The following is a 21,416-nucleotide window of genomic DNA, read 5'->3' on the forward strand; positions in this document are numbered from 1 at the left end:
GCTGCTAGACACAGGATGGATCCTGTTGTCTCTGACACTCAATGACTATACCAGAGATTAGCATATGAATCTATGCAATCTATGGACTTTAGGTTCTGTTATCAGAAACTTTAAAATGACGGAGAAATAAGTGGACAGTTTCTGTGCTTTATACAACATTTAGTTTACATAGTGTGTTTTTGTTTTGTTTTGTTTTTTTGAGTTTGACAACTGTGAAAGAAATTTTTTAAAATCCATCATTTAACCAGCCAATGGAAAATTAAAAGCACAATTGTTTTGTGGTGTCCTCACTTTCACCCTTGCTGATGTTTTCCAGTACTGCTGACGCCTGCTGTGATTAAAGCCCCACAGGTTTTCATGAACACCCCATTTATTCTACTCACTACAGCATTTGTTCTATTCAGAGATAAATTAGAATCCAAGCCAAAGAAATAAAATAAACTCAGCATAAGCAATAGATTATATGCACTACTGTTCATATATATATATTCCTATGACAAAACTGCTACAGTACAATTTGCTGTTATTAAAATTGTCAACATTTCAGGAACTTCAAGGAAACAAAAAGCATTTTGGTGCAGTGTATTTTAAAAATGCTAATGCCGTACCATCTCTGTGTTTGTGTTAAATCTCTCTCCAGGACATGAATGACTTTTCTCCAGTATTCAGCCAGTCAGTGTACCGAGGCATGGTTGCCCCTAATGCTGTCAAGGGAACCATCGTAACCACAGTGATGGCCAATGACTCTGACCCTGCGGTGAGCATTATCAGATGCAGCTATTCAATCAAACTGTTTCACAGCCTGCTCCTCAAATTGTGTACTGGAATGATGCAAGATAATGGTGCTTGTCTTCAGTCAGTGTGTGTGTAGGTGTGTTTTTAACACATTTTCACTTCTTTCTCTAGTGGAGTATTTTTTTTTTTTTTATACCTCAGTGTGTCACAAGGTGAAATCTCAAGAGAACATTTAATGCTGAGCATCCTTGTTGTGTAGACTGCTTTATTCTGGTTGTTGTAAAACGAGGTTTAGCTGTTTTATGTGAGTCTGATTTATGTAACTGTAGGTTAATAAGGTGATAACATGCTCATACAGAATTCTCATAATCGGCAGTATGTGAGAATACCTCACGAGGCTTCATTGAATCATGCAGCGACACTGGGAAAATCACTTTTTTAAAAATATTACAAAGAAAAATAAACCAGCTGATGCGTTTAATTCACAAAACAGGTGTTTATGAAAAAGCACTGGGAGTGCTTTTATTTTGCATTACTGCTCAAGATGCCATGAGCTTATTTTTCCTTCCTCCTTCTTCATGCAGGATCTTCTACACCAGCAATGTTCTCACATAAGCCTCTTTAAAGCACCGCTTTCCTTTCACTGTTTCGCATGCTGCTTCCTGTGTCAGCTGAATTGCTTCATACTTTAGATTTAAGCATGAGAAATTCTCTTGGGTCAAAAACAACATTATAAAGTCCAGGCTATATGCTATAAAGGACCTCCCCGGTGCTCAACAAAGGTACTAAATAGCACCTTGTTTGAGCGCTGGAGCCTATAATATTCATATATCTCTGTGTAATTTCCATTTATACCCTCCAGATCTAAAGTATCCCTCGAAAGTACAAATACTTTCAAGAATTTATCAGCATCGGGTTTTGCTGACTCACTCTGAGCTGTTGTGCAAGAAAGTGTTACATCAATGTAGACAGTTGCTGAAATACTGCTCGCAACAGCAGTGCTTCTGCAAAAGTGAACTCAGATTAGACCGTTTGATGGCTGGATTGAAAAATGGCTGTTTACATAATTAAAAATATCTATTTTGTCTGTCTGGAGTTTCTCTTTAACTTCCCCCGTTGCCCTTACTCTTTCAGCGTTTCAGTGTGAAAATATGACCTTAGCGGACTTGTCATTGTTGTTTTTTCGCTGGTGGATTTACAGCCTTAAGGGAGATAAAGTGAATAAAGTGTGTATGACAAGCAAGACATGTAGCAAGAACCTTTCGTCCCCTGAGAATAAACAGAGGGCAGATATACTGTATGACTTTTAGCCAAAGGACCAACTTTTGTTGCTGTAAATGTTGTTCCTTTCTGAAAATAAACTAGCAAAAGCACCAGTTTTATCACATTGTCAGCGCGTATTTTTAAAGTTCAAGGAAAGCTTTAAACGCAGAGGTCTAATTTGTTGGTGTGTTTATTTTTCCTCCTCAGAATGGCACAGCTCATTAAAGAATACGGAGTATTTTCTTAAAATATGTGGATATTACAATGTAAATGTATGTATTTCCTGACATTTTGTGTCAAATCAGTCATAGTAACTTATGGCTGCTCATTATCAGCAACAGTTAAGAGGTTAATTCACGACCATTTGAACCGCATTTATTTAAAGTAATGATATGTCTTATAACGCTCACAATTATTTCTATATAGAGACTTAACATTTGGATCCCTGCTAATTGCTTTAGATATTAAATACTGCAAAACTCATTACATAGCCATCACCACACTATTTAATTACAGTTCAGAAGATATTAGAAAGAAAGAAATGGTTTTCCAGAAACCATGCATGAGGCATTTCATCCTATAGTTTTTTGTTTAATCAACTTCAAGTTTTTTATTTTTTATTTTAATGTTTAAAATGGATATTATTCTGTTGTCATCATAGGGTACTCCAGCAGGTTTAGTACGTTATAAGGTGGACCAGGAGGCGTATCCATACTCAGCCAGTATATTTGGCGTAGAAGAACAGACCGGACGTGTGGTTACCAGAGTGAACCTGAACGAGGAGCCGAACATGAAGTTCAGCGTAAGTGTGCACAGACGTCTTTTTTAAAAATCAATTTTTCTTTCTTTTTGTTTTTTTGGTAAAACACAATGAAGATGACTCAACTTTGCACTTGAGTCATCTTCATTGTTTTATTTAAAATCGACTGTGGTGTATAGAGGCAAAACTACAAATATTGCATCTTCATCTTCAAATTATGGATGTAACTGTACTGAACTGCTGCTACATCAAACCCATCATTACAAGTCTTTTGCAGTATTTTTTGTTAAAACCCTGAAACCAGGTTTTACATTTGTGAAGTCACGGCCCACTCGGTCTTATTCAATAATGCCTATATTTCATTAAATGTAGCCATTGCGTAGTGAGTGTTTAATTGCATCATCTTACATAACAGCGGTTGTTATTTAGATAACATTTATCCTGGTGACCTTCTTTTGGCTTTATCGTCTGGATTCTGGTATTCAGTAGGTGGGGGCGTGGAACGACATCATACAAAATAAGTCAGAATGATTAGATTACTAATTCCAGATTTGATTTGCTTACATGTAATTCTTATGAACAGGGAACTCTGAACAATTCCCTATCCACTCTACAAAATATATTGCAGCAGCTTATTAGTTTCAAATCTACCTTCTCCCAGCTGTATTCCTCAATGGGCCTTGCTAATTTCATCTTTTCATTGGGCTTTAATTAACACAACAAGGATTCAGCATCCTCTGAAGATATCGCTCAAGGGACTAATTCTACCTTGTTTGCTCCAATAACTCAAACAAAATGAACTAGTCCAAAACTGAGTACAAGATTTGGCTTATGACTGAGATAAACCTTGTCTAATGTTCTCGTACACAGTAAAGACACAGTAAAGACGGTTTAAATGATGTGCAGCTAATTACTACCCAACTCGCTCGCCTAAAGACACCACAGCATTAAAAAAAATGAATTTGGTGGGCAATTCAGCGTGCGTAAGCAATTGTGCAAAGAAACCAATTGAAATCCTCAGTCGGAAGGAAAAAATAGTTGTGATGAGAATCAGCAAGCCACTTAACTATCACATGTCGCAAGTTCCCAACTGCTAAAGAGTTATTTATGCGTGTAGCTGTTTCCTATTTAAAACACTAGTTACTGTATGAATATAAAACAGGATGCATGAGCTGTAGCGTTCACCTGACTAAAGGAGATGAAGGAAACACAATATTTCAGTGTGTTGATATTTAAGGTTGGCCCTCATTAGGAATCCTTTGGGCCTGGTTAACAGCAGTTAGCCCCCCAATTAAATGAAGAATAAAAGCCGAGGCAGGAAAAGTCAAGCACACCAGTGGGACACACACCCTCTCTGTTCTTCAAATCCCATCTGAATCATGTGCAGGAAGAGAAAAGTACAATTTATTCTGGTTTATTGCGGGGCTGTCACGCATTGGCTACATCCCATTTAGCGAGCGTAAATGAGAGCGGCGGCGGCATCAGACAGCCATCTCGCAGGGGCGTGGGTATCAATGGCGTGGTGATGTTCTGGCTTTGTCTATATTTGTTTGACAGCTGGTGGTGGTGGCATACGATCATGGTGAGCCTGTAATGAAGAATACAACTCTGGTAGAGATCACAGTCCTTCAGCCCTCTGTTATCCCTGTCTTCACCCGTGAAGAATACAGGTATGTGCACATACATACACATTACCATTGTTTAAATTAAACGTCAGCCTTTTTTTCTTACAATACAGTATGATGACATCAGGCTGGTAAATGGCGTCACTAGTATGTGACACCAATACCAAAACAATTGATTAGTATAGCTTTTGTCAGACTTGAGGACCGCAATGTTGCTTTTGTGCAGCCATTTCCCTTGTTGCCAGGTTTCAAAAAAAACATTTTTGTTTTGATTTTCATGAGAGCTGATCACATGAGTCATGACGTCTGTTCTCGTCACATTTTCGGATCGCATCACTGGGAATCCCAGACGAGTAGAAAAAAGTATCTGGTACCAGGTACTATCACCTAATGTAAAACTCTAAAAACCGAGTCGAGTCAAGCAGAGCCGACCCAAGTAAGTACTAGTGTTGTTTTTTATTAGTGGAATTGTTGCAAAGCAATAATCGCAATATATTTACTCAATATGGCTGCATGTATTTTTTTTTTAACTCAGCTTTGACCTTGAGTGCTAACAATGAAGGTTCAAAATCAGCTGCTTAGCCAACCTTTAGGTATTCATATTCCCCAAAGTCTAGCATTGAGCTCACTGCACCACCCCTCCTCTGCAGCTGAGCCACACCTCCACCACATCTACCATCACACAAAATTTGAAAATGATATCTTGAATACTGCGGACGCTAGACTACTAACAAAAACAGACAGATAGACAAACAAACAGAACCAATTACATACTCCCTCCCTCCAGGAAGAGAATTATTGCAAAGGTTGTATTCCTGTGGAGCAAGAGGCAGGCACACATCTCAGTTTCTCACAGTTAGCTGAATAAAAACATAAGAAATGCTGGATGGCACTCTGTTGTGCCTCCCAAGTAAGATGAACAATTTGTTTCTTGTTTGGCAAATTAATGAAGTGAATTAATTTAACGGGTGATTAGAATATAGGAAAGAAAAACTATAAGGTGGAGAACTGAATTAATTTTCCCTGACAGATTAAAATCCAAAGTGCTTAGTAAGGTTCAGCCACATTTCAGCATGGACCTCTATCCATCCATCCATCCATCCATCCATCCATCCATGAATGATATATTCCTGAAAAATAATATTGTAGAGCATCAGGAAGCTTTTCTGGTGACTGTTTTCTCAACTCAGATGTTCTGCCACATAATAACACAGAAGGTGCTAAATCTGAACAGCATGATTGATGTTTGCTGCTATAATTCAGTTTTGATTAGAAGTGAAGTGATGTGCTTCACTGTGCTGAAATTCTTCACAATAACTTGAACAAATTTGGCAAAATTTATCTTGCCAAAACAAATATGCATATCGGCATCAACATATAAAGGTGAGCTTTCCGCACTTGTATTTCTATGAATTCTGCAAAAGCTGCTTACACTCACCTGTTTTGCAACAACACTAAGCCACACACTATAATTAACTACCACAGAGCATGCCTGTTTCATCTTTGAGGAGCAGTGTTTGATAACAGTAATTTTGTCATCAGCTAAAGGACAAAACTCATCCACAAGAGTCTGTAAAAGAATCAACCTTACACCGTTTTTAAATTACATTGTGTCAAAATATTGACTCATATTCAAGTCATAAAGCAACAGTATGTAATTTTGTCTCAATAAAGTGTGTAATCCATCTCCTTTGATTATAGAGCTACATACTCTAACTGGCCACTTTATTAAGTGCACCTGTTTAACTGCTCATTAACACAACTATTTACTCAGCCAATCAAATGCAAGTTCATTGCATTTAAATGACCTCCACAGTCACCAGATGTCAATCCTGTGTAGAGCAGGAGTAGAGCACCTTTGGGATGCGGTGGAGCAGGTGGACATTCACATGATGAATATCCACAGACTGCGTGTTGATGTCAGTTCAGCATGGACCAAAATCTCTGAGGAATGTTTCCAACTTTGTTGAACGTATGCCACAAGGAATTAAGGTAGTCAGAGGTCCAACCCCTGTACCTGCAAGTTCTACCTAATAAAGTGTGAGTTTAAATGTCTCTGCACAGGAGATTTAAAAGAAGCAAAGAGTAAATATATTTTTTAAGACAGCAATTTTTCATTCACTCTGTCAAGCGAAACCCAAGAGAACCCGGCCGATCAATGCCCTTACCTCATCAGCAGACACAAATACACACTCATTCTCAAGTTGTCACCACAACTCTTTCAGTCGGTGCTCGTTTTGTGAGGTCATGGTGTCACCTCAGGTTTTCTTTTCCGCAATTGGCTGTGGTATTGTCCCATAATGTCTACCTATTATCCTTTTTTTTCCTCTATTTTGATCTGTCATTCTTTCTAACTATTCCTCATAAAAATTGTTCTCCGTTATCCTGGTTTTTATCAGCCCCGTTCTATGTCCCCTCATTGATGTTAGAATGAATGAATTGCTCTCTTTCCATTTGCTCCTTTGTTATGCTGGCTGTCAGACACAATATCGAAGACATCAGACTGGAAAAGTGAAAATTGCAGGAGAAGATGCTTTTAAACATCATATTTTTCTAAGTGTTTCAAATATTTTCACGTCGCTGGACTTTCTGTTAACGCTTGGCAGTGCGAAGGAGAGTAATACTTCGTATTATTCTTTTATTCACTCTTGCAGATTTTCTTTTCATTTTAGTTTCTTCATCTGCCTTCATCATATCTCAAAGCGATCCATATTTTTCTATGCAGAATATGTGTAGGCAGTTGCAGCGATACAACTCACTTTTCAAGTGGCTGACAATACCAGCTGTCTCTGACACCTCAATATTCAGCACTTGAAAAAAAAAATCAAACCTTTGATACTGATTTTGTAAAAGTATATCTATATTGACATTAAAACTCACTTCAAAGCCCTTATCTCTCTTTATTCAAACACCGGCTACCGCGAGTTTGCGGCTAAATGTTTCAGAACATTGTAATTGCAACATTAACGTGTCAAATCCAACACTCGTCTTACTTGTACAGATCACATTTCAAGACGTCAAGGTTTGTCTTTCACGCAGAGTAAAGCTCTTGTCTATTTTTAGGGGAAAGGGTTGGAGGCAAGAGAGAGAGATGTCATATAATACTGCATTTATGAATATGTAACATAGCTTCCAGCTAAAAGAGCGTGCACGTGTCTGTGTGAGCGTGCACTTTTTAGTATTTTTCTGTATTTGTTAATCATCACACAGTTCACAGTATTTGCATGCATCCACACATTGTTGTTCGTGCACATTAAAGTCCCTTCTTGCGCGTCTGTCTTTGAATGTGTCTGTGCATGTTTACTATGTACAGTATTTCAATGTGTTTGTGTGTAAAAGACAGCATTGTGTGTGTGCGTGCATGTGTGTTGTTGCAATTCCTTGTCGTATTCACACAGTGTACACTGTACCAGCTTTGAATTAATTATCCCAGCTTTATAGAATAAAAGCTTACCATTGTACCAGTGTGATTTTGAGAGCTAGCTAATGCAGCTTAATGATTTCGCATGGTTTCAGCAGACCAGCTTCCAGCCATGGCCGAGTCTGAATTAGTAATATTGATTCCTGTAATGAAAAAGAGAGTAGCGCTGTTAAAAGTGACTTGTTGAAATTTCCTCTTTTCCCCCCAACATGGAGTATTTGTTTGATTTGGTCCAGTTGTCTTTCATTTGAGACTTGTAGAAAACCCTGTGCATCAATTTACATTCTTATACTGTAGGGGATCATAAAATTTGACTTGTAGTATCAGTGCACTGAACATGCATTAAGGAGCTTTCAGTGAATTGGTGTGCAGTCCTGTTTAGGCTTAATAAATACAAGACAAAAAATATAAAAGAATCAGTTTAATGGCATCAGTTTATGTGACACAACATCCGAAAACAATGTTAAAGTCCAAAACTGTTATTTATGGTGTACTTGCTTCCTAAAATGTAAAAGTTCCATATTGATATGGAACTTGTCTATCTTTGTTTATTTTCTATCAGGGCTGTCAACGGTAACGCGTTAACGTGATTAAAATCTTTTACGCAATTAACCCATCTGGAGCGCAGAATGACTCAAAATCCATGAAATGTCTCTGTCAACGCAATTTGCACAATTTGTTCAAAGTTTGTCCATTCTGCGCTCCAGATGGGTTAAATGCATTCAGAAAACATGCAAATAGAGAAATATTCACCTGCATCATGTTTGTACATTATTAAACTGATAAAAACTTATAAAAACTCCACTAGCTTTATAAGTAACCATCAGCCAAAAGAGCATTATTAGTATCATCACTGAGGGGGGGGCATTGCTGTTACCAACAATGTGGCTTTGCCGAGCAGTTTTCACATCATAGCCAAGTGATTTGCTGGACAAAGATCTGGTGCAAAATAGTGTGTTTATGCACCAGAAAATATTCCATAAATTACATTTTTGAGATGTTGTTTGAAGAGGTGTGCCACTTTAATTGATTTCACACAGCCTGACAAATTTCCTTTGGAGTTGGGGCTGTATTTGCAGACAACGAAGTTAAGACAACAAACACAGGAAATAGTGGAGTGTCCTCTTGTTCTTGATTCTGTCATTACTTGCTTGTTTATGTGCACAATTGAGATTTGTTTGTCTTTCTGTGTCTTTGCCCAGCTGTTCCTGTGCTGGGTCACATATGTGCAAAAAATGTATGGTAAAAATGCAGCTGTAAAAGCCTCGGTAATATATGTCTCAGTTCAGTTCTCAGCAAACTGCTTCAAGGGCCATGTAGGTTGGTTAAATCCATACTGGGTGAGCAATACGGGACTTGTAGCCCACAGTTTCACCCCCAGGAGTATGTATATGTATATGTGTACTGAAAAGGTCAGAACTTAAACCTTTTATACTCTCAATAAGCTAGAACCATAAATAACGCTGGGCTTCTCGTTTGGAACTGTTCAAAACAAATATTCAGAAGAGTTCAAAATGCTTACACATAATGCAGTTTTTCAGCATAGCTAACCAAAGATATGTAGTTTTCATTGAAATGATGTCTTCTTATTTAATAACATCAGAAACTAGAGTTGAATTTTCACTGTATTTTGAAAAAGTGAATTATGAAAAAAAATGAAAACAATGTCTTCATTGTTTTTCTGGATGACACAAGGTTTCTCTGAAGGGGTGTATTAAAAATACAGCTGCAGATCCACACTTGCTCGCAGTATATTAAGACCAAAAACAAGTAAAGCTTTGGCACTGTCTGCTGATTCTTCCTCCTTCATCTAATAAAACCTTTAATGAGCCAAAGAGGAAGTTTGTTGAATCGTTGTAGCCACTGAGTGTAGAATTGCGAGGAGAAATTCTCCCCTTCCCCTCTTTTTCTGGACGTAGTGCCAACCTTGCACCTGCAGAATTAGTATGCAGTCGGTATCATGTACACATGAATAGTTATCAGCACCCAGTGGCAATTATCAGCATGAGGCTAAGTGAACAGAAAGAAAATATTAGCTTTTCAAAGATTATTAAAAGCCCTCCACTCATCTGCTTGTATATGTGTGTGCAGTCATGTGTGTGTCCATGCACGCAATTGTGCATCTGTAGGTTCAGCCCCCCCCCCCCCACCTCCATGCCATCTAAATGCCTCATAGCTCGCTTGCTAACGAATCCAATTAGAAAGTAGGGAGACACATCTGAGAGCTTAAATGCCTCTAAACATCAAAGCTTAGTTTTTAATTTTTAAAAAATTTATCAAAATGGCTGCATGTTGCTTTATCTTATACGGAAAAAATGTACTTTGAACCGACTTAAAAAATGACTCTAATTTATTACAGCTAAATGTGTTAGTTTTACTCAGACTATTCAAATTTGACTGAAAGTGTAAATTTGTATTTAAAATAAGTCAAAAATATTTATCTTTCCAGAATCATAAATGTAGATTGAAACAAACTCAAAAGATAATTTATTCTAAAGACCTTAAATCAGGGGTCCCCGATCCCAGTCCACGAGGGCAGGTTTTAGGTGTGTCCTTGATCCACCACAGCTGATTTAAATGGATAAATTACCTTCTCAACATGTCTTGAAGTTCTCCAGAGGCCTGGTAATGAACTAATCATGTGATTTAGGTGTGTTGACCCAGGGTGGACTGGGATTGGGGACCTCTGCCTTAAATCTTTTTTTCACTTTGGTAAAACCTGATAGTTTGAGTGAGTTCCAAGTTAATTTGTTCTTTTAATGTCTCTGTAAAGCATTTTGAATCACCTTGTTGTTGAATTGTGCTATACAAATAAACTTGCCTTGCCTTGCCTTGCCTTGCCTTTTAATAGTTAATTGAAGCACTCACATTTTTTTTACAAGGAAGTTCTTTCAACTTCTACTTTAGTCAGTGTAATAAAATACAATTTCTACTTGCACATAATGGAAAATTGGTTTCTTATTGTCTGATTCAAACATACTTAATAACACTTCATAAAAATCTATTTTTTTCCTTAAAATTCACAAACAAAAGTTTTGGTTTTGCAAAAAGATGATTTTTTTAAGGTAAAATCAAGATTTTGTCACAACGAACTTGCTGGAAATAAAGATAAATTCTCTTTTGAAGGACTGAATTTATTCAAACAAAGGCTCCCTTTTATGCACAAAAAATACAATAAAAACGACAAAATAAAGCACTGAACAGTTGCTAAAGAGAAAGGAAAAAAAAACCACTTCCCAACCCACACTCACCAAACCCATGAAATGAACATCTCACCTTTAAACCATGAGATTGGTCAGCCCGTTCTCACTCCCGAGGCGTAACATTCCGACGATTTGTCACGTTCCTGAGGAACGCCAAAGGTGACCTTCCGCGTTCTTATGCTATGCGCCGGGTTAATGGGTGAAATCCAGTAGATTGATGGTCCCGCAGTAATACACGTTCCAGCCATGTATTCCAGCCCTAACCCTAACTTTGTCCCTAACCTTAACCACCACTTTAATGACGTTAAATAGTGTTTTCCAAAGCGATTTAAGTAAAATGAACAAACGCGTAGATTGATTCCTAACGGTTCTCATGTTCCCTCGGTTTTTTTCCAATCTCGTCATTTAGGGAAGCATAATAGGTTGACAATTTGTCACCTAGCGTAAAATATTTGGGAATGAGAACGTGTTGGATTGGTAATGTAACAGCCATTAACATTAACAACATTTCTAACACTATGCAAACACAGCTACTTAAATAAAATGAATATGACAGATTTTTTCTCAAATTAAAGTCTCTTCCTTTCCAGTATAGTTTAATATAAATTCTTTATACTTCCCTGAAGTGTATCCGAATACATACTGTATAAGCTATCTATGCTCACACGTCTCTTTGGCTGATCCAGTGCTTAGAGCTTGACACTGAGACTACAGACTCAGACATTTTCTTTGGTTGTGTCTCCAGTTTTTGAACAGTTTGTCTCCAGAAAAGTTTTTGCAGTGCATTAAATGTTTACTTTTAATTTGAGGTATAGTGAAATAAACAGTTTCAAACCAGAAATCCCGATCAATTCAATTCAACTAAATGACACGGATGTTTCACTTTCTTCAGTGAACGTCTTTACAGTGATGGAGATGAGACACTAGACAATGGCAAGCAACTCAGTCAGGCTGTTTTTGTCAGCTTGTCAAAACAGATGCATAGGACGCTGCGTGTTCAAGAATCAAAGAGCTGTCTTGTTGAAGTTCTTGCAGACGCCATAGAGTTCAGCAACCTTCGGTAAATTGATCGAGTGTTACAGCATCATGACTAAAGCTTTAATCTTGCGGTCAGAAGAAGAGATTCTTTTTTCTGCTCCTCCTCGGTCCCTCTTCACATAATAGATGCAGCTGCAGAATACAGACAGTCGAGTTTTTTTATGCTTTTCTTTGTAGAGCTGACAATCTGAATGGAAATTAATCAAACTCTATTTCTGTATCTTTCATACAAGTTAAAATTTTCAGGACGGCATTTGTGGTTTTGCAAGTTGCTTCATGATTCATTGTCGAATGCAATGCTCAAAATAGGTATTCTCCTTTGGACTCGAGTTTAAATATTTATACAGCTTTTTCTCTTTGACCATTTCAAACAGCTCTTCTGCATGACAAATTAAGCACTGGGGTGTGCAATAGTTAAGCCTTAGAAATCATTAGGTTTACAAACATCGTCGGTCGTGCTAAATGTTTTATTGTTTACAGGGTTGTGCAACGGCGGACGAACAATGATGAAATTGTAACTCAGATTTTACAATAAACAAAGCAAACACAGTCTAATACTATAAAGTAGTGTGCGAAAGCTTTGAGCCACCTCACATTTCTTTCTATCTTTTGATTCCATGGAGCCAGACTTTCCTGCAAAGTTTTCTTGAGCAACAGTTCTTCAGGCTTTCCTAATGTTTTTCCAATTTTTTTCTTTGGACATTCGCTGTTTTTTTTGTTGTTGTTTTTAACCTTCCTTGTGTTCAGTCCAGTCCTTGTCCCTGACCAGAGGTAAAGGTTTTTATCTGTTAACACCAAAAAATGAAAATCCTTACCTACTCCTACATAATGTTCATTTCTCCCTCATCCGATTTTACTCCCTTAAAAACATCTTAAAGTGTTTTGTAAAAAATTAAGCTAAAATATACATATACGGTCCCAATCAAAAGTTTAAGACCACTTGAAAAATGGGAAAAAATCATATTTTGCGTGGTTGGATCTTAACAAGGTTCCAAGTAGAGCTTCAACATGCAACAAGAAGAAATGGATGTGTAGCCTGTTTCAGTTTAAGCGTTGTTTTCAATAAACTGCACGCTCATGAAAATGTTTCGTCTCACTCCCATTTCTTCTTGTTGCATGTTGAAGCTTTACTTGGAACCTTCCCAAAAAGTTGATTCTGTTCATCTGGACAGTGTTGGTCAAGTTACTTAAAAAAAGTAATGAGTAACTAATTACTGGTTACTTCTCCAAAAAAGTAATCCCGTTACTTTACTGATCACTTATTTTCACAAGTAATTAGTTACTTAGTTACTCTTTAAAAACATGAGATACACAACATGAATAGGTCATAAAGCAATAGATCTTTCAGCCCAATTCTACTTTTTCTGCATAACCATCATATAAAATGTAATCAAATAAAAAGTCTCTCTCTTTTTTTTTTTTTTGAACTTTTACTTGCAAAGCAGGAAAACAGCAGTCACCAGCATATACATATACAGGACAAAGATGCATCTACATGTATAGCAGGACCTGGGAGGTAGAAAGAATAACCCAACAGCAATAGTAATAGACAATGAAAAAGGTTAACAATTGTCCCTTTGTTGCCAGGCTACATCCTGTAAGCCCGATTTCAACCTATGAGCAGAAGGAGTGTCCAGAAGGGCCAATAAAGGGTCCCATGTGCGATAGAAAAGGAAAGGTTTGTCCGTAAGTGCCGTAGAGAAGGCTTCCATTGGCACAATACATATCACAGACTGTAGCCACTGGTTGACAGATCAGTTGACTTATCAGAAATCCACAGTACCATAATGCACTTTCGAGCGTAGTGTAGCAGTATGTGAAGGAGATCTTTGCTGCGAAAGCCGGCAGGTAGCTCATCATTTAGTCCTAACAAGCAAGTCCTTGGACCCAGATGCAGTCGGCAATTAAATATAATACATAGCGTATCTATTAGTGATCTCCAAAACTGTAGAATAACAGGGCAGCCCCACAGACAATGAAAAAAGGAACCAACAGCAGACTGACATTTGTTGCAGAGATTAGGCAAAGTTGCAAACATTATGTGCCTCTTCTCAGGTGTAATATAAAGCCTATTTATAAGTTTAAACTGTCTTTCCCAAATAGAATTAGATGCCAAGGCTTTAAAAGTAAGACAACACAACTCATCCCAAGCTTCAGCATCTATGGCGCCTACATCTGATTCCCATTGGCCCTTGATTTTGTTAGAGTTATCCATTCTAAGATCAGACAGAATGTTATAAATCTTTTTAGTGATACATTTTAGTTGGGTAGTTTTTACCATGAGTGATTCTATAGGAGAAAGACCAAACCCTCCATTAAAATCCTTCAATTTAGAAGTAATATAGTGCTTTACCTGAAAGTACTTCAAAAAATCCTTATTGGTCAGACCAAACTTGCTTTTCAGTTGATTAAAAGTAAGAAGAGAGTTCTCATGAACAAGATCACCCACTGTATTAATCCCTTTTTGAGACCAGTCTCCAAAACCAGCCTGAAGACCAGGTAAGAAGTCAGGGTTTTCATGAATAGGAAACAATTATAATATCCTTCCAGGCTCCTGACTTTGCGCCAAATAGTGAGCATATTCTTTAACACCATATTATCTTGTGTTAGAACTGTGGCTTTACCTGAGGAAATATATAGCAGGTTCCGCAACGGCCAAGAGGGATTGTGGGAAGGAGGGAGCGACAAGACCGCCTTTCTGAACAGGCAAACACAGAAACTGTATCTCAATCTAGGTCTTTTCTTACGCCATATAAAGGAGATAATTGAACCATTTAATTTTGACAAAACTTTTTTGGACAGAGCAAGCGGTAACATCTGGAGTAAATACAAGAGACGAGGGAGGATATTCATCTTGACCAAATGAATACGACCTAAAAGAGGCAGAGGGAGGCTGCACCATCTATCCAAATCGCGATTGATGGTCTGAATTAAAGGGGTGTAGTTCAGACTATACATTTCATGGAGACCAACGAAAAGGCTGAGAAATGTTTGGATCAACCTCATTTATAACAGAGAGGGGCATAGCCTCACTTTTAGAAAAATTGATCTTGTAGCCTGAGAAGGAGCCGTATTGGGAAATTAACAAAACTAATCTAGGAATTGAGTGAGCAGGAGAATTTAGGAAAATTAAAACGTCATCTGCATAAAGTGAAATCTTATGTTGAGAATTGTTCAAACAGAGTCCTTCAATAGCAGCATCCTTCCTAATGGCTGTGGCAAGGGGTTCCATAGCCAGGGCGAATAACAAAGGGCTATGACCATTGGTAATTACTGCCGAAAGAGGGGAAGTATAAAGGATCTGGATCCATTTAACAAAGTTGTCACCTAAACCAAATTCTTCAAGTGTGAAAAGAAGAAAGAGCCTCGGGGTTAAACAAAGATGAGTGCTGAATAATGTTAAGTAGACGCCTCACGCTATGTGCGGAATACCGCCCCGTATAAAACCAGTTTGATCATTCTTAACGATCGAAGGTAGTATTGGCTCAAGACGTATAGCTAGGACCTTGGCAAGTATCTTCAAATCAAGATTTAAAACAGATATAGGCCTATAGGAAGCGCATTCTTCAGGAGGTTTCCCCTTCTTCAAAATTAGAGAAATATTAGCCTCCATTAAGGAGGGGGTGGAAGAGTGCCTGCCTCAAAAGAGGACAGAAGCATCTTATACAGTGGGGAAGTTAGAATCTTACTGAATTTCTTAAAAAATTCCCCCGAGAACCCGTCCGGAACCGGAGCTTTGTTATTTGGAAGCATCTGAATAACTTTCAAAATTTCGCTTTGCTTTATAGGTTTACATAAATCATCCCTTTGGATTTCAGTAACTTTAGGTAAGTTTAGTCCTAAGAAGAAGTGGTGTATTTAAACTGGGAGGTATATAACTGCTTATAAAAAGCTTTAAAAGTATCATTAATAATTAAATTGTCATATTTAGATAAACCAGATGAGTCTCTAACTCATGGGATATTACAACCAGCACCCTTATTATGAAGAAGATTGGCCAGATAGCGGTTAGGTTTATTAGCAAACTCTTATAACTTCTGCCTCATGAAGAAAAGAGATTTCTCAGCCTTTCTTGTCAGTAGTGCCTCCAAAGCTGTTTTAACCACCTGAATTTCATTCCTTAATTGCTTTGAAGGTGAATCATTATGTTTAGCTTGCAGTTCATGCAATTCCAGTTCTAATTTTCGTCGCTCCATCTGATTTTTCCGCTTCAGGCCTGCTGAATATGATATAATCAGCCCACGGGTGTAAGCCTTCAGGGTGTCCCAAAGCAGGCCTGGAGAAACTTCAGGGGTTGCATTATCCTTTAAAAAATGTTCAAGCTGATCAGTTAAAAATATTTCGAATTTTGGGTCGTGAATCAAAAAATTGTTAAATCTCCAGTTATGAGACCGAGGGACAGGATTTAGATCACTTAGCTGAACAAAAACCGGCGCATGATCAGATATAATAATATCACCTATTGTACATCTCAAAATGTTTCCCAGTGATCGTTTGGCGGTGAAAACGAAATCGATTCTACTACTTGTTCTATGAACACCAGAAAAAAAAGTAAATTCTTTATCGTTAGGGTGAAGAGTCCGCCAGGTATCAACCAAATCAAGTTTGTTACAAGTATCTAAAAGTGCTTTGGCCCTTGTAGACATTTGAATTTGTTTGGGAGGGGATCTGTCCTTAGTTGTAGAAAAATAACCGTTAAAATCTCCGGCTATCACAGAATTATCACAAACCTAGTCAGAAAAGGAAGAGAAAGTATGAGCAATAAAGTCGTTAGACTGTACTGGTGGAAAGTAACTATTCAAAAATGACACTGCCTGACCACCTAGGGTGCCCTTCAAGGAAACATATCTACCAAATAACAGTTAACAATTAACACTCGTGTTGACAGGATAATGAGACTTTGTGACCTCCATACACAGTGTTTACTTATGTGCCATTTTAATTGCTTTTATTCTTTAACAAGAACAACATGCTAATGATTTCATTAAAACGTCAGTGATCGTAATAGAAAAACTTGTCAGTGAAAAAAACAAAATTTGCTTTGTTTCACTTGGTGTTAAAAGTCATTTTTGGTTTTCTTTTATTGATTTCCAATGCACAGTAGAGTTTGAGGGATAGAAACTGTTCGTGGTCAGGCAAGGTTTAATATTTCAGTATCCCGGTGACTCAAAATTGCTTTGACAAGCACAAAGCAAACAAAATGTACAGTATATATCTTTTCCCCATCCAGCAATGCACCAAAGCAGAGGGCACAAATGAAAGGGAAAATAAAAGTACCAAAAAATCAGGCATGAAGTAGTAGTTGAACAATCACAATCCTCTGGGCAGAAAATGGACCAATGACGCACTTTTTAAACCTAAACTCTTCCAAAACAAAAGGGACAAAAGTGTAACACTGTGAATTACAATGGCTAAAACTCACACACCAACCACCTGTTTAGTTTAGAGTCATCTGCAGTACAGCACCTGTAGCTTTAGTAAAAAAGACTTTTAAGCACAGCATTAGTGCTTCATCATTTGCAGCTTTTAAATGGAAACTTTTCCAGTTTCATCAGCAAATGCTTGTGTTGGTTGTGTTGCCAATATAGTCAGCCAAAAATGTGACACCTTAACAATATCATTTTTAAGATACAACCTTGTTAAAACAGTGTGTGAGTGTTGTTCGAAAATCATAGTACTCTCTGGTATAAAAATGTACATTAAAGCACATCTAATATGTTGCTCTACAAAGCTTCCTAAACCATTCATTTCAAGGTTACCTTGTTTTACTGTTGCACACAGACACATGCTGTGCTCTTGGCACTTTTACGACTCAGACAACAAATGGAAAACGGCATCGGTGGTGTTATTTGCTGCTTGCAGTTGGGAGACAGCAAGAGAGATAGTGGTGAGGAAGAAGACTGAGACAGAAATAAGAAGGACAGACAATAATGTCGGGAGAGGATAGTGGCATTGAAGCAGTTTGGGAGATGGTGGAGTGTGAGTTTCAGATGGAAAGAAAAAGTAGGAGATGGAAAGTGAAGGGGGGAAAATGTGAGGAGTGGGAGAACAGGGGAAATACAACCATAAAAGTTTGAGGAGGTTAGAAAAAAAGGAGAAAACAAGTGACAATGCTGCCAGAATCCATTGTTTCAAAAACACACTGAAGTTGACAGGCAGAAAGGCAGACGCACATGCGTGCAGACAGATCAACATACAGGCGGAAAAGTCTTTAAAGTGCCAGATGAGCTGACAGACTGAAGCAGACTGAAGTATACAAGCAGGTAAAGATTCAAACAGAGAAACAATGCAATGCAGATGGACAATGAGATATCCGATCTAATTGATAGGCAGGCAGACAGCCAATCAAAATATTCTACTAGCTTTAAAGATCAGTCAGTACTCAGTCAGGTAGACATCTGTACCCACATATTGTTGATATGAAGACATATGGTTTTCATGTGTAATCTTTCAGATTTTATGCTTAATATATTGCAGCAAATTCGTAGTTTCAGCTCATAAAAACATCAGTGTTATTAAAAAACAAACAACGCATACCAAATCCTAAATTTGCTTAGTTTACCTAAGGGCTAAAATGAGCCTGAAGTATCCGAAGTATTACAAGGCAAGGCTAATATGAATATTTCAAGTTTTTAAAATGGAGATTGTGGCATGACTTTGTGAATTCTGCAGTTTCCTGTGACCTTAAACCAACCAGAGGTTCACATGAAACTCATGAAAAGGATGGCAGCCACAGTCAGAATAGGTTTGAATAGGCTGATGTCATTCTAAAGGGTCCAGGTTATTTCACTTCTCTCACTTGTGCAGGCAATTTCTCTTGCCTTTGACACCCAGATTACCAGACCAACAGATCAAAGGAAAACGTTAAATTGGGTTCACTGTAAAAAAACCCAACTTTGGACAGTTTCTTTAAACAGAAAATCTGTTGCTGACAATGTTGGACTGCATGTCTGCCATTCCCTGAAAGGCCGGCCTCTTTCAAGTTCCACGTTGCATTTTGAAAAGATCTTGATATTTGTGGTTACTGAAATGTAGTTCTGGGCCAGTGTTAACATCAGCACAAGGAGGAAAAGAAACATTGTGAGACTGCGTCAAGTATTACCCAAACCACTATTATCCAAATCCTTCTACAACATTTGTTGGTTTCTCCTTTTGAAGTGCACAGTGTATCGGACATTTGCTGCTCTATACTGACTATGTGCTACCAATGCATTCGACACTCACGTGACACTTTATAAAGATATACACCTTAGAGATGCCAGGTTGGACCCCCCTTTGCCTTCATAACTACTTTAGTTCTTCATATCACACACTTAACACATTTCTTATAGATTTTGGTCCGTATTGACATGATAGCATCGCACAATTGTTGCAGATCCAGATAGCAAATCTCCCATTCCACCGCATCCCAAAGGTTGCTCTTTTGGATTGAGATCTGGTGACTGTGCAGGCCATTTGAATGCAGTAAACTCACTCACCTAAATTGGACAACACAAGATTGGAAAAAATGCTGCCTGGTCTCATGAGTCTCAATTTCTGCTGCAACATTCAGATGGTAGGGTCAGGATCTGGTGTAAACAACATGAAAGCATGGATCTATTCTCCCTTGTATCAACAGTACATCAATATTTTTTGGTGCACTTTGGGCCCCTTAGTACCAAGTGCCACAGTCTATGCCACAGTGTTGCTGCTGACCATATCCGTCCTTTTATGACCACAGTATACCCATCTTCTGTTGGCTGCTCCCAGCATGATAACGTGCCATGTCACAAAGCTCTTGTTGTGCTGTTGAACCAATATATAAATGATAGAATACTGTAAGAGTGAAATCTATGAGCATTTGTTGGCTATGTTTCAGTTATATAATGTGTAGAGAAAGGCAGTCTCCCATGGAGTGACTGACAAAGGTAATCAAATTATCATATAATATTAAAAAACATACAGAAAAACTCTAATTAGGCCAAAAACGAAATTATAAAATTAGTTTCACTTCAGTATTTTCGTATACTTGTGTTAAAGTGGTGATTCAAATTTATCTCCTTCTGCCATTTAGCAGCTGATGTCACATACAGTATTACTCTGGAAATCACTAGAGACAGAAAAGATGGCCAAAAGATTTGAGAAGACAGCTTCTTCTTTGAGGAGATAGCTTTTAAATTAGTAATTTCATCAGCCAGGATCGAATCCGTTGGAAAATGCATGCGTGTTTGGTCAAGTAAAGATATTCTCTCAATTCTCAAGGCTTAAGGCTTGAACAAAGTGTGAGAAACATACCTCTATACGCAGTTCTTTTTGACTCATTGCAGTATAACGCCACACTAGTCTATTTCTCCTTTTTTCTTAATTAGCTCTCATAGCTCTTTTAAGTATGTCTTTTTCAACATTATTGTTCGATATTTCAGTAATTTTATTTTTCATTTTATAAACCTACACACCAGCTGTGTCTTCATGCCTGATTCTCATAGCCTGATAGTTCACTTTAACTAATATGTTCAAATTCAGACAAACATTTACTCAGATTCATAGATGATTTGATTAAATTATTGTGGTTTAAGGTCAGAGGCTAAGGTCATAGTAATATCATCTCCTCCCCATGAGATATATGAGGATTGTGGGACTTTTATTACACTCAGCACAAAAGTTCACTTATCCCAAGAGCGAACTAATGGCATTGTAGAGGTCGAGGTCAATATGTGATAAAGAAATTAAAGTGACACATTGCTTAATTAATAATCTTCAAATTGTAAAATCACAGACATAGACATAAAAACTCATTTTGTTTTAAACTCACTGCATTATCCTTTGTTTAATTTAATTTCTATTAGAATCTGAAGTGCAGTACAGTTGAAAAAAACATACTGTGACATTTAAAATATATAACCAATGCTCCTTTTTAAGTGTGCTATGCCAAAAAAAGATGTGGGTTTTTTTTCTATTAAACTACGTAATTGCATTTCTGAGGCTCGTCTGGCATTTTTAAGAGACCGAGGGGGAAATGTATAATTTTTTTTTTTTAGTCGACGCTGTTCTACAGTAACCTGTGTCTTTCCAGTAACGTTTGCTTGTTTCTTATTTTTGTTTTATTTACTTGATTAGTGTAATAAAAGACCATTGTTAAATTTGTTGTCCACAAGTTAAAGAAGACTATCTGTTTTTGCATATTTCAGTTTAAAGGATAACACTAGATCAGAATAATAGGTATACGACAGCACTTCTGAAAATGTGCATGGTATGAGGCTAAAGTGGGATACGCATAAGTTCTGCTGACTTGTCCTGCTGCGTTATCTGTGGATTTAGCGAACTACATTCCTTAGAAATAAGACCTATTACTTGGCAGTCTGGACAATTATTTAAATAAGTAAGTAAGCAAG

At 37.6% G+C, this 21,416-nt stretch overlaps 1 protein-coding gene across 5 annotated transcripts in view; it reads left to right on the plus strand.

Annotated features, from left to right (window-relative positions):
• The window catches only part of LOC113019379 (protocadherin-15-like), a 248,355-nt gene that overhangs the window by 165,340 nt on the left and 61,599 nt on the right, over positions 1-21,416 (plus strand). For all 5 annotated transcript variants that reach the window (XM_026163064.1, XM_026163065.1, XM_026163062.1 and 2 more), the window contains exons 24-26: positions 641-757; positions 2,660-2,800; positions 4,316-4,428. In XM_026163064.1, coding sequence (XP_026018849.1) covers positions 641-757; positions 2,660-2,800; positions 4,316-4,428 — 371 coding nt within the window. The remainder of the gene's footprint in view (positions 1-640; positions 758-2,659; positions 2,801-4,315; positions 4,429-21,416) is intronic.

Source organism: Astatotilapia calliptera, chromosome 3 (genome assembly GCF_900246225.1).
Source record: "Astatotilapia calliptera chromosome 3, fAstCal1.2, whole genome shotgun sequence".
Classification (NCBI taxonomy): domain Eukaryota; kingdom Metazoa; phylum Chordata; class Actinopteri; order Cichliformes; family Cichlidae; genus Astatotilapia; species Astatotilapia calliptera.